We start from the raw sequence: 16,816 nt of genomic DNA on the forward strand, positions 1-16,816 counted from the left end.
AGCGCCATCTATTGACAGGGACTTTAAAAGATTTGTTTCTAGCGAAATTTGAATTTATTCTTTCAACTCATATTCCATCTCGATTTTGAATCTCTCCACGCGTTCCTCCTGCCTCAGCCGTAACCTCTCAATCTCCACCATCTTCTCCACTTCCAGTCGTTCATTCTCCAACTCCAGTTTCCTCAGTTCCTGCTCCTTCTTCCGCATGTCACTTTCGAAGAGAAACCTCTGCCGGTTCATGTACTTCTCATGCTCGTACCTCCTCTTCTCCAGCTCAAAACGCCGAATCTCAAGATCCAACTTCTCCTCCTGCAACTCCTTAGACGCATTTGATGGTGATTCTTGCAGGATTTCCGTCCTGGATGACGATGGGATGAGGCTTTTGCTGAGAACTTGCTTTGTCTTCAAGTTTCTCACTGTTATTTGGGGCGGGAGGGTGATCTTCAAATCACTCCCAGGCATCTTTGAATTGCTATCTCCATCCGCAATCTTCCCGGGCACTGGACGGATTTTTGTAGTGAAGATCTCATCCAATTCCCGATAGTGAGGACACCTTGTGAGCAGTTGAACTGGAAAAAAGTGAATTTGAGAGAATTCAAATTGAATGCGATAATCCTACATTAGCTTATTGCCGATGAGATTCTTAAAGAGACACAAACTGCACGCAAATTTGATATAGAGTTAAAATTCAGGCAAGCAGCTGAAAGAGTTCTTCAAGACGAACCCCCAAACAAAAATTCAAGTCAAAATATTAATTAGAACCATTAGAACTGAGGATATAGACCGGTCAATTTATTAATTTTGACCCCTTATAGCTCGGGTCAAGAGTTATCGATCGACGTAAGTTTTTTTTTTGTTTGATAATCTGCACCTACAACATAATAAAATTTGAGCCCGATGCACAATAGAGTTATTGAGTTAAAGTGCCCGCTCTCTAATCCGGATCGGCGTAATCCGGACGAGTTATCGACGATTACATTTAAAATTTAAAATAATATTGAGGTTATGTATGCATGTGTGTTCAGCAATGAAAATGAATTATCTCGTAAAAAAAATCTAAATTTTGAAGAATGATATTTTGACTAAGTTTGTTTTAAAAACATGCACAGCTTAAGCATGAAATGGTTAAGATTGTGCTGAAAACATGCACAGCGGTTAGACTTCTTAAAACAGATGGTGCTCGTCGAAACCGATACAGCCGCGCACAGCTCATAAATAAAATGGATAAAATTGAGCATAAGTCCTGCATAGCTCAAACAAAATTGGATCTAAACTTTTAACAGTTTTCTTAATCTTAATCTTTTTTTTGTTTAACAGCTGTGTGCGCGTTTTCAGCACAATATAAACCGTATTATGCTTGAGCTATGCAGATTTCATGCACAATATCTAAGAAGTACCAGTTTTATACACAATCTGAACCATCTTATACTTCAGCTGTGCGTATTTTCAGCACAATTTTAATTTATTATTTTGAAGTATTTTTCTTATTTCAACTCGAAATCTTAAAAGAATATAAGGACAAAATGCGTTTTAGGAGCTAAGAGGAGCGCCAAGAAAGCACTGCAAAAAATTAGGCGCCCACAAAAAGCACCTGAAGGAATTTAAATTGTCCCTTTTTATTTCAACACGAAATCTTGCAAAAATGTAAGGGCAAAATGCTTTTTGACTTTTGCTTTAGAAATACAAAATAGAATACCTAAAGATTGTGTATTGCATATTTTGATATAATAAACTACTCTCAATTTTCCAGTAAAGCGTGTAGAATTTTCCGGGTCATACATGCATGACCCTATTGTCGGCAAGGGTAACAGTGTTATCGTCCCAAACCTATAGCGAAATGTAGTTGGGACATTGTTTTTCTTTGTGAAATGCAGGCGGGACATCTTGCTCCTGGAAATTTCATCTTATATCTGATGAATTATAACATATTTTGCAATATTTTAGAGTATTCTGCAAGCGTCTCATATTGTGCAATTGTATTGTGTGTGAATAAATTTGTGGATAAGTTTATTTTTGCCAAATACCACTCAAAATATTGTGACAGTGACTGTCCAAGGGATTACCAGGAAGATTCCTTGAACACCAGGAGTACAGTGTTCATCAAGACAATCCAGTTTGCCATGGTTTTGGCCAAATTAATAACTTCAAGCAAAAAAACTCTTAAAAAGCCCGTGATATAGATTTTGAAAATGGTAAATACACTTCCCTTGAGGACAACAGGGTCATATATGACCCGGGGTTTTTCCGAGTTTTCACGCAATGGAAATTTTTTTCCTCTCTGAACTATTATATTTGATCATAAAGCATTAGGAAAAACTCTATTTTACATGAATTCATCTGCTGACGCGAAAGAGATAACTGCCACTTGGTCCTTCCGAGTGCAGTTTTTTTTGTTTTTGCAATTTTACATTATTTAATTTTTATTAAAAATGATATAACGAAAAAATATCCAGATAAATTCTGCACGGTATTCAATCAGGCCTACAAGCGATGATATTATTCATTATAAAAAATAAAATAGAAAATAAAATAGGCAACGGCTGCCACTAAGGTCCTTCCAAGTGTTAAGCTCGAAAGACCGGACAAACGGCCGATGGGAAATCCAATGAATACTTTGACAAAGTTTGAGCCCAATCAAACACAATTAATTACAGGACACTTACCTTGTGCTTTGACCGAGAGACTTTTAAAAGGCAAATCCATCCCAAAGGTTCCTTTGAGCCATGCCTTGGCCTGCCCATACTGCTGCCGGAGGAAGGTAATCTTCCCTTTGACTATGCTCCACTTCATGCCAACATCGAAGGAAATTGAAGGATACATGGACAGGAATCTTCGGTAGTAAACATCAGGCTTTGGCTTCTCAAAGTCCCACAGAGTACTCTTGATGTAGCTAATGAGACAACTGACTTCCTGTTCTGTCCACTTCCTCATTGGATTGCAGATGAATTGTTTGGGACTGGTCAGGACCTGCTTCTGACTCTGAGGCTGCTTCAGAACATCCTCTCCCTCCTCCGTAACATCAATCATAATCTCTTTTTTGTTCTCCGGGAACCACACAGAAGAAATATCCGGATTTTCTGCCCCACTCTCTTCAAATTCTTCCCGCTGAGGCGACTGTGTCACTTCCATGAGAACAGGAGTCTCATCCCCAACCTCTTCCTCATCTTCCACTTCAGTGCTAAGTTCAAGTTTTGGTGGCTGGGTATCATCATCGGAAGACAAAATCACCAGGTTCTTATCCTTAGAGTCCCTTGGCATCCGTCCCGTTATTTTTAGGAATTTCTCCTCAACTTCCGTCAGATTCCAGATACCCATCTTCTTAGCTCGCTTGTACTTGAAGGCTGTGGCATAACGCCAATCCCTCAGATTCGTCTGCCACTGATCCGACGTCCGACGTGGACCTCTGGCATTGAGAATTGTGGTCAGTTCATCCCAGACTCGCTCGTACGCCGAATGCGTGGGATCCAGGACACAGGGACGCTTCTCAATGTACTCCACAAAGGCCGAATGCTGATCTCTTGTGCTCCGGCATGCCCGTTTCCGGTACTTTTTCATCGGGATCCGATAAACAGCCACATCGTCGAAGCCTGCAATTAGTCACATAATCAGATCAAGTTGAAATGCAAAGCCAAGTGATTTCAATCACAAATTCTACCTAAATAGTTCTTTTCAGAGTTTTGCGACATTTTGCCGCCAAATAAATTCTTTTTCACGACTTTTTGGGAACTTTTTGGAGGAAGAAGAAATGTTTTTACAGCACAATGTTGACAATTACATTTTTTAAGGAGTAGGGGAAATTCCGAAAACGGAGTTGTGAGCCGAAGCGACTCGGTTCAATTTGGGGAACCCAGCTGACAACACCACAGCTGTAACTGTAAGTAATAGACGTAGGTACTAACCGTAGCAGTACGCGTAACACATTAAATTTGGACTTTTTCTAATTTTCTTTATTAGTAAAACTAGGATTTTTGAGCAAAATGTTACTTATTGGTGCCTACACACTAGAAGCAATTTTCATCAAAATTTGCCTTTTTTTTTTTATAAATGCATTTTTTAAAGAAATTTCTCCTAGTGTGTAGAGGACTACAGTACAGTAGACAGAGTTCACTACTTAATTTTGCCAAAAACACTGGAAATATTATCATACTTTAAATAAAATATTCACTTTTTTATTTTAAAAGAAAAGAAATCAAATGAACTACGCATTATGATCAATACTCGCCTAATTTTGAAAAAAAAATCACTTTACAAATACACTACTTGCAAAGATTTTGAAATGGTATTTTTTCAAATAAATTAAAACCAGTTACAAGTATTGCGTCCCATTATTTCAGATTTTTTTTTTACTTATTCCTTATTCGGTTAGTTTATGGAAGATAAAATGACAGATGTCCAATTCCTATTCGAATGGATTTTTGAATTTATGATTAAAAGCAAGGTGAGCAAGAACCATTTGAAAGCGAATAAGCGTCAAAATAAGTGTGCCTAGCGTTTGACCATTGACGTACAATTTTCATTTGACATTTGTTCGGTTTCAAACGGTTCTTCTTAGCGAGCACAGAGCTGAAAGAGAAGCATTTCCAGCATATTTTTGCAGAGTCGATCAGCAAAAATACACTGACCGGTTAGCAGTTTTCGAACAAAAAGTACTAACCAAACATATGAAGATGTCACTTCATACATTTAAACGATGGTATATTATTTTGAAATTTCTATTTATATATGAAAAAAAAATCCTCCATAGAGCTTTACCCAGATTAATTTAGCCTAATCTTCAGCACATACATAATGGCGGCTACTTTATAGAAAAATGAACATGTTGGTTCCTGTCACGACTTTTTGGTGGTTTTAGAACAGGGTGGTGACTTGGGAAAACCGTCGAGACAGGAACCAACACAAAAAAAGTCGATAATACAGAAGTATTTAGATCAGTAAAGTGGTAAAAAAACATGTTACAGTAGACTCTCTCTCAATTGGGCATTTGGGGCAAAATGTCATCCGGTTTATCGATAGATTTGGGCGTAAAAGCCTTTGTAAATTCCACAAAAAGCGCTCAATTATAAAGAAACACGATAAAATAGGAGGAACTACAGCGAATTTGAGCGAATTAGCTTCATAATTAAACGTGAAAATTGTCAACAACATTTTTCGCCCGATTGAAAAAGAGCCCATTAAGCGAGAATCTATCGTAATTTTTCAGTGGAACTAACCTTCATGGCAGATCCATCCTTAACTTACCTCACTCTTCAACCACTTCACACCTTTCCAAAATAAAAAATAAAATTTGTAAAATAAAATAGAATTTAGCCAAGGCACAGGCGGGAGTGTCATTTTATCTTAGAAACAGACCTCTAGAAGAATTTTTCGAAATACTCTCGTTTAAGCGGGCCCTTGAGAATCATTTTATTACAGCAGAGTAAGCTATAAAAAATAAGCTTTTAATACTTTTATTCATGAGTGTTCTTTACACGAATCGCTATTATGAAGTTCAATGAAAACAAATGTTAAGAAACATATTAGATGACCTTCGGACGACTGTAGCTTCGATCAATTTATTTTTTCAATATGTTTTTTAATTAATTTGACCCGGTATAATTTTATTTAATAGCTAGTCCAATGCCTAAAATTTCCTAAAAAGAGTCGTAGGTCAAATCCATTTGAAACGTAAAAAATGGGTAGTCTGAAGCTTTAGTCGCCCGAATGTATCGCGCTTTCACTGTATCCCGATAAAGTTAGTCTACCTCTAAAAAATGTAAACTCGACGGTTCCATTCCATACTATTCCATCTCAGAATGACAACTTTTCAGGTGAACCATTTGAAGTTGGCGATTTCTTGTGCTTCCCGTGTAATTTTTTTCTCGAAAAAATTGAATACCTCATTACCGGAACATCCGATAATAAAATACTCGAAATTATAACATGATTAGGATCATTGAATTGTGACGCAATCTTAATTGTCAATGTATAAATGAATAATTAAAATAAATAAATTTGGGCAGCACTCAATTTAGATTTAGAACTTCAAATGAAGTGAAATTCTCACGCAAATTTCGACTAAGACAAAATAAAGAATTTTTAAATATAACTTTAAATAATCTTAAAAGCTAATTTATATAAACTCGACTCATTTTTTTAAAGACTTTACGTTTATTTAAACAAAATTTCATATTTCACTAACCAAATTTAATTTTTATTGCTTAGTCACAGGAAGTGGTTCACCTTAAAAATCAAGAATTTTTATTTCCTATTTTTAAATGGAACTGATCATTATCATAATTTAATTTTGCTTCACAATTGGTTTGTTGACCTAAATTATACCATTATGGCTCCGGCACACCTTTTAGATCAGGAAAATTTCATGTAATCGAAATTCACACATCTTTCTTTCTCAACGTTTTGCATATACCTATCCTACATTTACGAGCTCGTCTTCTTTATTTAAACATCAAACCAATTTAAATTTAATACAATGTAAAAAAAACGGATGTGAATTTTGATTTCATAAAATTTTCCTGATCTAAAACATGTGCCGGAGCCATTATGGTCCAAAAACAGAAGAGTCTTAATTTAAAGGTGCCCTATCTATTTCTTACATCGCGCACACCTATTTTATTTCTTTTGCTAATAATTAATTAATTCAGTGAATTTAAGTATGCCAAACGAAATTTTCTTTTGTGCCTAGTAATTAAAGAAATTCCCATCGCTGGTCTGGCGGGAGTATCCTGGATTTGTAAGAGGAGTATGAGGTCCGCTGTGGATCAGTTTTACACTGTGCGGAGAAATTCTCTCAGTAAGGCCTCCAATGCACAAAGGATGACTGAGAGGCTGAGATTTTGGAGCAGGAGAATCCACAGAATTCCTCAGGCGTCGAAAGGTTGCCTGGCCACAAGTTTCAGGTTGGGTATAAATCTGAGCCTTGGTATGCCACAAGTCATCACTGTGATTATATCGAGAGGAAAGAACTACATCCAGAGAATCCTTTGGGGTATCCCTGGTGGAAAACTAAATCAGGCAAGGACTAAGAATTTTTGTTAAATCTCATTGCGCTCACCCAGACTCCTGGAAGATGGCACAGTGTCGAGCTGAGCTGAGAGTTTGATGGTAAAAGACACGATTGTTTGGTGATAGTTTCTCCTTCCACGTCTTCTCACCAACTTCAGCCGGTTGAGGAAGATTTTTTAGAAATCTACCTTCCCGTTCAAGATCCGGAAGATATGAATAATTTCTTTTTTGTTCAATTTCCATCATGCTAAAATCCCTTCCATAACACCTGTTTAATCAATATCCTGATAGCGACCGTGAGGTAAAAAAAGTCTGCAAATTTTTCAATGTTCTATAAATTAGTCATTAAGATTGCAATACGATGAAGTTGAACAATTCTTGTTCCATAGAATATTTAATACCACCATAATGAGGCAATCAATACAAATTAATAAGGAAAAACATTTTTGGTCACTAAGTCTGTGAACTAGGTAATTAAAAAATTATAATATGGTTCGTAAATTCTTAATTTTACAACAATTTTAATTTTTACTGACTATACTAAAGTACACTAGGGGAAAGTACCCAGGCTTTACACGGTCCTAAGCTGCATAATGACTAAATTTTTTCAATGTTTCTGAATAAATCTGACTTTGCAATATATTTTAAAAACAATACACTTTCCTCTAGTTTTTAAAACATTGTTGCGATGAGTCACATTTATTAGAAAACATAGGAAAAATTTAGTCATTATAAAGCTAGGGACCGTCCAAAGCATGGGCTCTTTGCCCTACATCTAACCTGCCGGAGATAGGTGTTGTTACATGATTACAATAAAAAATAAAGAGAATAAAAAATAAATTCAATCCTATTAAATTTTTTACTTCCAGTTTTTATTAGTCAATTAAAACAAAATATTAAAAAGAATTTAAGAAGTTTACATTAAAATAATAATTATTTCTAGCGTGATTCATCCAAGTTAGTTTATGACTTTAGAACACTTAATAAATTCTACACCTAAACAAAAAAAAAGAATTGATACTATGGAAGCCATATTACTGTGCGCATAGAAAAACATATTTCGTAAAATTATTTGTAAATATTGTGAATTCTATTTGGAGACTAACAAAATTCTCGTAAACCGTTTAACTGACTAACAAGTTCGTAAAAGTTTGTAATCTTTTTCACAAATGTTGTTCGTAACAACATGATCACTAGACGAGCATTTTTTATTATTTTACAAATATTCGATCGTCAATGTTAGTAAACACACAGAAAATTCTTTGTCAAATTTTCTCATTTGTTTGTATAGTTTTACCTAACAAAAAAGTACTAACAAATGTTTGTAAAAAAAAACATAAAATCCTCGTAAAGTTATCATGTTACGAACAATGTTTGTGAAAAATGGTATAAACTTTTACGAACTCTCAATCTTCAGTGGGAATTGACAAACATTTACGAACAATTTTACAATTTTTTTTTCTGTGTAGTAAATATCCACACTGGAAAAATTTAATATATTAACGCTATTCCAAAGTATACCATTTGTTATAGTTATTTGTTATTAATAACTTTTTTAAGTGAAAATAATGTTTATTCAAAAAATATGCAAACATTGTCTTTTTATTAAATTTTACCGACTTTTCTATTAAACGTTTACAATTAAAAATTGAGAACAGTTATCAGCGCCAGAGAAAAAATAATGACATCACACGGTGAAAAAAAAATCAAATGTTAATGAGGTCACAGAAATATATTTGTTATCATTTTAAGGCTGCAGCAAATTGTACAGTATTTTGGTAAAAATGGTAAGAAATGGCTCCGGTGCACCTTTTATATCAGGTAAATTTCATAAAGTTCGCATCCCTTTCTTTCTTAAAAGCTTTATTTGTATATCTCTATTCTACTCTTTCGCACTCTTCTTCTTCTTTTGAACATCACACCAAATTAAATTTAGTTCAGTCGAATTTTCAAACCGAAAGAGTAGGATAGACTTATTCAAATATTTTAGAAAAAGGGACGCGAATTTTGGTTTCATGAAGTTTTACTGGTCTAAAAGGTGTGCTGGAGGCATTAAAATAAAAATTGGTACATAGTGAAATATAAGTGGCAATGGGAAAATTAAGAAGTTATGACTGCAGCACAGCTTTTAGATCAGGAAAATTCCATGAAGCCGAAATTGGAATCCCTTACTTTCTCATACGTTTTGCATCCGTATGTCTATCTCATTTTTTCGCACTCTTTCTTCTTCTTCTTTTAAATGTCAAAATAAATTCATTTTAGTTCAATCGAATTTGGAGTGCGAAAGAATTGGACTAGGATAGATAGATAAAAACAAAGCGTCTGCGAGAGAGTAAAGTATATTAATTTTGATTTCCTCAAATTTTTCTGATCTAAAAGGCGTGCCAGAGCCACTTTATGAACAAATTTCATATTTTACTGGCCAAATGTACTTTTTTTTCATTTTCCAAAAATGTTTTCCATAATTTTACTCTCTCAGTGAAAAATATTCATCAAAATAGAAATAATAGTGAAAATATTTTAAAGAATGAATCAGTCTTCCGTAATTGACGTCTTTGAAATGCAAATCTCATTGAAATATATTTAACACAACTTAAAAGAAGGCTTTTTCTCTTCCTGAATGAGCTTAGAAATTAAAGCCTTTAATAGTCTTTTGAATTAGAAAAAAAATCATGAAATCTAAATCTCCCTTTTTTCTCTGTCTATCTATCCTACTCTTTCGAACTGAAATCTAAATTGAATTTGTTGTGATCCTTAACCCTTTAAGGACGAGAGGGTCAAAAAATGGGGGCGGAACAGGTTTTAGATCAGGAAAGTAATTAAAATTTACACACCTATCATTCTCATACGCCATGAATATGTCTATCTCACTCTTTCAAACCCTTCTTCTTCTTCTTTTGAACATCACACCAAATTTAATTTAATTCAATCGAATTTTGAGTTGGAAAGAATGAGATAGACATATGCAAAACATGTGAGAAAGAAAAGGATGTTAATTTTGATTTCAAATGTGCCGGAGAATTAAGAAATAAAAATCTGTTGATATTTTGTCTTTTCTAACAAAAAAAAATTCAATTGAAAATTTATTTATTAATATCATCTGATAAATTTACTGACGCAGTTCATATCCAAATGGCCTAAACATTATTTCATTAATCACATTCAAAAATACATCCAGGAAAGATCGAGGACGACGACCTTGTTGAACCTGTTAAATAAATAATAATAACGTAATATTTTATTGAACGATATAAAATATTTAAAAGCTTACAAAGCACGCCTTCTTTATGCATTGTGAAAAATACAATGAGTCTTCTGAATTTGGAATGCCCGTGCAGCAGTTTTCGAAATTTTCGCGGCAGCACAAAGAATCAATTTTGTCAGCATTTCCCAAATCCTGTGGCTTACAAAAGGAGTCCGTCAGGTAAGAGCAGATACCTATATGAATAAATTCGAGATTAACCATGAGAAATAGCTTATCAATATTGTTAAACTAAACTCACCTATATCTCCAGGCTGTTTAAAGTTCAATACACAAAAAATAAAAGTTATTTTATAATCAATTAAAGAAATATTATAGAAAAGTTTCTTAAGGTAGTCACTTACAGTGTTCACGCAATATCCCATACAATTAGTGTAAGCATCAGAATTATAAGGGAAAATTTGGCAGCATATACCAAAGTTAAATGAAGAGCATTCGTTATTATTCACAAGTGCACATTCATAAAAACTTGGAGGTTTAGCACTAACCCCGAGGATTACAACAAAATATGCAATATATCGCATATTGAAAATGACTGCAAACCTTAAAAGTTAAGCGCTAGTATATGTTGCAATAACCTTAAAACTTTAAACAAAACTGACGAGTTTTACGTTCACTTCAAGTATTTAAAACCTTCCTCTGTATTAAAAAAAAGAAAAGTTAAATTATATAGCTTCAGCTATTAAAATGGTAATAGAATTACCGGATTAAGAATATTACGTTTGCGACATTATTTACTTACGTAGCTATAACATTGCAAAATAAACTAAAAAAACAACATTGTTATTATTTTATATACTATTTAATTTTATAGTATAGAGCAAAAAACATTTTTTTTAAATTTATTAAGCTTCAACACTGGGTTAGTTTTTGTAAAATTTGATTTTGTTATTGATTAAGTTGTTTCTGATGTTATAACACAGATTCAATAAAATTAAAGAAGAAGGGAATGTTCATATTCCATCTTTTTTTCTAATTTTCACTTTTTTTTTCAAAGTTAGAAATTAAACTCTCCAAGAGGAATCCTTCAGAATCGATTTGATTGAATTCAAAAGATTGAAGACTTCAGGAAGATCTTAAAATAATTGAAATATACTATAAAAACCTTAAAAAATATATATCTATTTTGACGGGAATTCAGGATAATTACCTTTAAGTAAATGAGATGAATGGATAAATGAGGATGAGTGCATGCGTGAGTGGAAGAGTGAATTGATGAGTATACCTTTAATTAGATGAGTGAGAAGGAGAAGAATGATAGAATGTATGCTGAAGTGTGAAGAAATGCGGAATATAACTGGAATAGCATAAAATTATGATTAATGTGAGCCTATGCTTCCACACGGGCTCGTTGGAGCAAAATTTTCCTTTGTTTTTTTTCCAACAACTATGGTCGCTCGATGAGATACAACCGATCGCTGGCTGGAACAAAGATCTGGACAACGGGCAGAGGACTTCTTCTAAGCCAATTAACTCAGTTTTTCTCACTTCCTCACTGATCAAAGGAAACACTCACTATCTTTTCAATACTTCAACAATTTATTAAATTATAACTAAGACAAATCTTTGACAATTTTTATTGAATTTTTTAGGAACTAATTTTTAGAGAAAACTGATAAAAAGCTATTTGCTAAAATGATAAGAGGCAATTTTGTAGAGTAAAATGAGAGGGAATTGGGTCAGTGCACTCTCTTATATACTTGATCAGCTGGTTACAGATCATCCGTTAATTATATTGATAAGAGGGAATTGGAGGGAATATTAAATGATGACTGTTCAATGAGATTCGTTGCTAAGATACACTACAGTCAAATTATTTCGCGCCAATATCACTATGCAACACGGTTTTTGTCTCAGCGATCTCACACGGTACGTTTGATAGAGTCGAGTCCCCTGATTAAGAATATGGTTTTGCTCAATCACGTCTCATTTTTTTTTAATTAATACTTTTATATTTTTTCTGCTTTGCCTTACATTATTCGTTATATCTCAGGTTCTGGTGAACGGAACTTAAAAAATGTGGGTCCGTTGGAGAGGTCATTAGTTTTGCTTCAATTTTGATACGTACAAAAACTTTGTAAAACTAGGGTGTAAAATTGGAGTTTCTCTAAAAATTACCAAAAAAAAGGTCTTAGAATGAGGTTGTAAAAAATTTTATAAAATAAACTAAACAAAATATTAAAAATTCATTGACACCAAACGATAGGCACCACTTAGGACTACAATTTCGCTCATCTAAGACATCGCGCTCCGATCACTCTAAATGCCTCATTTGTTGGTTTTAGTCATTTTCCAAAAATATAAAATATCTATTTTAGAGCAAATTCCCTATAGATAACTGAGAAAATATCTTTTAAAACTTGCGTGAAACATACATAAATGTTGAGATTTTTCTTTAAATCGATCGGAAGACCATCAACATAATTTTCATTCCGCGAAATAAAAATTTTTGGCCATTTTTCAGACATCCAAAATATTCAATTTCAATTTTCTCGTACAATTTTAAAGGTAGAAAGCTGTAACTGGGGGTTTTCATTAGAATGTTGAAGGGCACAAAGAGACCAAATGAGGTGGAGATCATGGATAGGGTGTAGGCAGGTGGTGAAGTGGTCCATCTCTCCCACTGTTCCAACTCTCCTTGAACTCGAATGACCATATAACAATCTAACTCAACAGCTCAAAGTAGCCTCACATTGCCCTACCTTTGAATTGGGGCACCTTTGAAATATGTTTTTTTTTCTACTAATTTTAAATAAAATTGAGCCTTATCATGATGTAATGTAGATCCACAAACAAAATTGTGAAGCTAAATAACATCATGATAAGGTTCAGTTCCATTTAACACTTGGATGGACCTTAGTGGCAGCCGCTGCCAATTTAGTTTTCAATGTTATTTTTTATAGTGAAGAATATATCATTTCGCCTGGAGGCCTGATTGAATGTGTGCAGAATTTATCTGGCTATTTTTTCGTTATAAAAGTTTTAATAAAAATTAAATATTAATGTAAATATATTGCAAAAACAAAAAACTGCACTCGGAAGGACCAAGTGGCAGTTGCTGCCATATGCGTTTTAGGGTAGAGTCAGCCCTTTTCGCCATGTAAGCACTTTTTCGCCACCTAATATAAAACAACTAATTTAAGGGATTTAAGAATAAGTAGCATTTCAACACTCATAATATGTTCTGTTCTAATATCAGAATACGTTATTACGTCTCTTAATTAATTGAAATTCGTTTTAAAACAGGTGGCGAAAAGTACTGAAACAAGCATAATTGGGGAAATGCATATTTTTCAATGAGATTCTCTAAAATTCTCGAGACGTATCCTGGATATATAGATAGATATTGCTTCAAAGTGTCTTTATGCAAAAATTCATTTTAGTCTGACAAAAATATCACACCTTACGAAGCCCCTAAAGCTTAATGGTGGCGAAAAGTACTGACTCTACCCTATATGAGGGTTTGACGTTCTGCAGATATTATTTTCTAGATTTTAATGTTTAAAAGCCCTAAAAGAACAGTTTGAAAGTGTTTTTGCTAATTATTGAGATGAAATATAGTTAAAAGTGACATACCTTTAATAAATGCGTCAAAATCAGAATGCTTCAATTTTTCTCTTATTTCCCAAAGCTAAAATTCCATTTTGTTAAGTGAAGTTAATAGAAAATAGTTAATAGTATTAACAATTGTTCATAAAGTAGAATTTTTGCTTTGAAAAATAAGAGAAAAATTAAAAATTCAAAGGCTGCCGTATTAAAAGGCAGACCACTTTCCCTGACTCCATGATTCTGATAAAAATGAAAACATCGAATGGTTAGAAATCTTTAGATACAGTACCCAAGGAGATAAAATTTCTGATTCAGACACCAGAAAAGAACTGACTGAGGCTCCGAATGTTAAAATATATGTAAAAATATTAAAATATTATGTAAAATCCGATAAGTGGCAGCGGCTGCCACGGTCCATCCGTGACACTTTTAGTTAGGGTTCTACGAAGTGTTAAAAATAGTAGAAAAAACCTACTTCAAAGCTTCCTTAGTTTAAAGGTGCCCCACTTCTCCCTAAAAGAACATGGCAAAGTTCTAAAAGCTTCTTTATGTTTCATTTCTTTCTAAATTAGGAATATTTAAATTCTTGGATTTTAAAAAAATCATGACTGCTGTATTTATTGACGGATTTTCAAAATCGAATATTTACTAGAAAAGTCTTGGTACACCTTTTAAATACGAAAAACATTGCAAAGTTCTATAAGCTCTTTTATACTTTATTTTTCAAAAGATTTCCCAATCTATTAAAATACAAAGTCTAAAAAAAAGCTCTTAAATTTCAAATATTTTACTAAGAAATATAAATATAGGGTAAGATGGGGTAATTCGGAATCATGTTTATTTTGGAATTTTGTGATTTTTTCACTGTTTCAGATGGTCAAAATGAAAAAGTAAACCAGGAAGAGGTACAAGAATACATTCGAGAGTACTTCTTCGTTATTTTTTCCTATTTCCATCTAAAACTGTTAGGAAATCTCAAAGTTCCAAATTAGACGTGATTCCAAATCACCCCATCTTACACTATATCCTGTAGAAAAGAATGCTACTCTCCTTTACTTATGCCCTAGACAGACTTACGACTTAAGCCGAGAGACGGCTTAGAGGAAAATGATGGAAAAGCAATTTAACCATTATTCCTAATATAATTGCGCTAAGCCGCCTCTCGGCTAATCTTCAGGTCTGTCGAGGCCCTTAGTCTTAAATGGTAGCTTACATATCCGCCTAATGTCTAATGTAGACATACAATCGACGATTGCAAATATTGCATCATTAGATTTTTTTGTTCCCTGCAAGGACTTCATGCGTAATAATTTACGCAGTTTGAACATGAATTTATTACAAGTTTTTTTTGCTGTTTATTTTCCTGCTTTCATGCACTATACTTTGAATAAATTAAGAGCATAAAAGGAAATAAACAATTATAAACTGCAGGTATAAATGTGTCCTTCTGGACATCTTAGTAAATCAGTTCCCAAGAAGATTCCCAGCATGGAGCAAGGTTCTACGAAAAAGTTATCCAATGTGCAGCAGTACGAAGAGATAGTGGATTGTCTTAATAATCGTGGTAAAATTGTGGGTTTGGGTGTCCTGAAGGAGAACAAGAAGAGTTCGAGTAATTTCTTGTTGAAATTTGCCCTAACGGATGTAATTCTGTATACCGGATTAATTATCTACTCTACGTACATCTCCTATGGAGATTTCCTTCAATCGGCTTTCTGCTGGACAACTTTCGGCCTGGCATTTGACTCTATCATGAGGTTTTATGTATTCATCTACCGACGTTCTGATCTGCATAAACTTTTGCGGAACACACGGATGCTATTCCAGCGGAATGAGGCTGATCCTGAGGGAAATAAGAAACTGGAAAGGATTCTTAAGTTTGCCAAGATCGCCAATACACTGACATTCCTCAGTCTCTCGGGTACCTGCATTACACTAAACTCAATGGCCATTATGGAGACGATGAGAACTGGAGAAAAGACACTTGTCTTTGGCTTCTACCTACCACTGCTTGACCACAAGAGCACCATAGGCTACGCCATCAACTACTTGTATCAAAATATTCAAATGGTACTGGTATCTTTTCATTCATCCCAAGGAGATGGATTTTACATTGTCCACATGATTCTCGGATGCGCTCGTCTTGAAGCAATTGGACATAAGATTGATCTCCTCAATCGATACTTAATTTCCGAAGATCGAGAATTATTGTCGCCAAGGGAGGATGCTAAGATAATTGATGAATACCTCAAGGATATTCTCAATCAGCACTTGGCCCATATTGAATATATGAAACGATTGGAGTATCTCTTCTCTACATATGCATTTTTCCTGGTCAGCTCCTGCATGTTTGTGATTGTTATCAACATTTTTGTCTTCATAACGATTTTCTGGCTCGAAGGTCTCTTTCTCAGTTCAGCTATGTTGTTCAAGATTATGGCATTTTGCGTCCTTGGCACGATCGTCAGTATCAAAGATGAGGAAATTATAGAGAAATTGTACGACTTGAAGTGGTACTTAATGCCTAAGAAACACCAGAAAGCTGTGCTTATGATCTTAAGGAGTGCTCAGCATCCCGTTGAAGCTACCATGATGAAGGTCAAGCCTCTGAATTTAAACACCTTCCTGGCATGCCTCAATATGATCTACTCGCTGAGTGCTATGCTCTTCACAGTTACCAAGAAAAAAGAGCTCTAAAGCTGCAGTTGTTAAATTTCACGTAATAGGGGAAAGCAGGGCAAACTTGCCACGCTTTCAATGTGTTAAAAAAAATAATGAAACTGAAATAATTTATCTTTTTTTGGGGCATCTTTGGATTGGGAAAGCTTTGAAATTGGGCTTTTTTCTTCAATTTTTAAATGAATCTGGGACTTAAGCTGTCTACACACTAGGCAAATTATTGCAATAATAACATTTCAAAGTGACATTGAAATAAAACTTCAATATTGAAGAGAATATTGAACCCAATATTTCAATATTCGCCTACACACTGAACAAATTGCC

The 16,816-nt window shown here is 34.2% G+C and overlaps 4 protein-coding genes across 7 annotated transcripts in view; 2 read left to right on the forward strand and 2 right to left on the reverse strand.

Moving 5' to 3' along the window:
- LOC129802273 (clathrin light chain) overlaps positions 1 to 16,816 on the forward strand; it is a 101,639-nt gene that overhangs the window by 701 nt on the left and 84,122 nt on the right. The gene's annotated exons all lie outside the window — the stretch shown is intronic.
- LOC129802261 (uncharacterized) lies at positions 32 to 3,795 on the reverse strand. The gene is made up of 3 exons (XM_055847957.1): positions 3,656 to 3,795; positions 2,664 to 3,587; positions 32 to 569 (listed from the first exon to the last, which is right to left on the reverse strand). Exons 1-3 carry the CDS (start codon positions 3,684 to 3,686, stop codon positions 55 to 57), a joined length of 1,470 nt encoding a protein of 489 aa, XP_055703932.1. The 5' UTR covers positions 3,687 to 3,795; the 3' UTR covers positions 32 to 54.
- On the reverse strand, positions 5,463 to 11,937 carry LOC129802274 (cilia- and flagella-associated protein 276). 4 transcript variants are annotated; one of them, XM_055847987.1, is made up of 4 exons: positions 11,677 to 11,937; positions 11,415 to 11,561; positions 7,052 to 7,314; positions 5,463 to 6,991 (listed from the first exon to the last, which is right to left on the reverse strand). In XM_055847987.1, exons 3-4 carry the CDS (start codon positions 7,246 to 7,248, stop codon positions 6,679 to 6,681), a joined length of 510 nt encoding a protein of 169 aa, XP_055703962.1. In that variant the 5' UTR covers positions 7,249 to 7,314; positions 11,415 to 11,561; positions 11,677 to 11,937; the 3' UTR covers positions 5,463 to 6,678. The 4 variants fall into 4 exon arrangements, 3 of the variants coding, with proteins under 3 accessions (XP_055703962.1, XP_055703961.1, XP_055703960.1); XM_055847986.1 differs by having other exon boundaries at positions 11,650 to 11,937; XM_055847985.1 differs by having other exon boundaries at positions 11,490 to 11,937.
- Positions 15,251 to 16,510, forward strand: LOC129805024 (odorant receptor 67d-like). The gene has a single exon (XM_055852827.1). The coding sequence runs from the start codon at positions 15,251 to 15,253 to the stop codon at positions 16,508 to 16,510; it is 1,260 nt and encodes a 419-aa protein (XP_055708802.1).

This window comes from Phlebotomus papatasi, chromosome 2 (genome assembly GCF_024763615.1).
Source record: "Phlebotomus papatasi isolate M1 chromosome 2, Ppap_2.1, whole genome shotgun sequence".
NCBI classification, from domain to species: Eukaryota; Metazoa; Arthropoda; class Insecta; order Diptera; family Psychodidae; genus Phlebotomus; species Phlebotomus papatasi.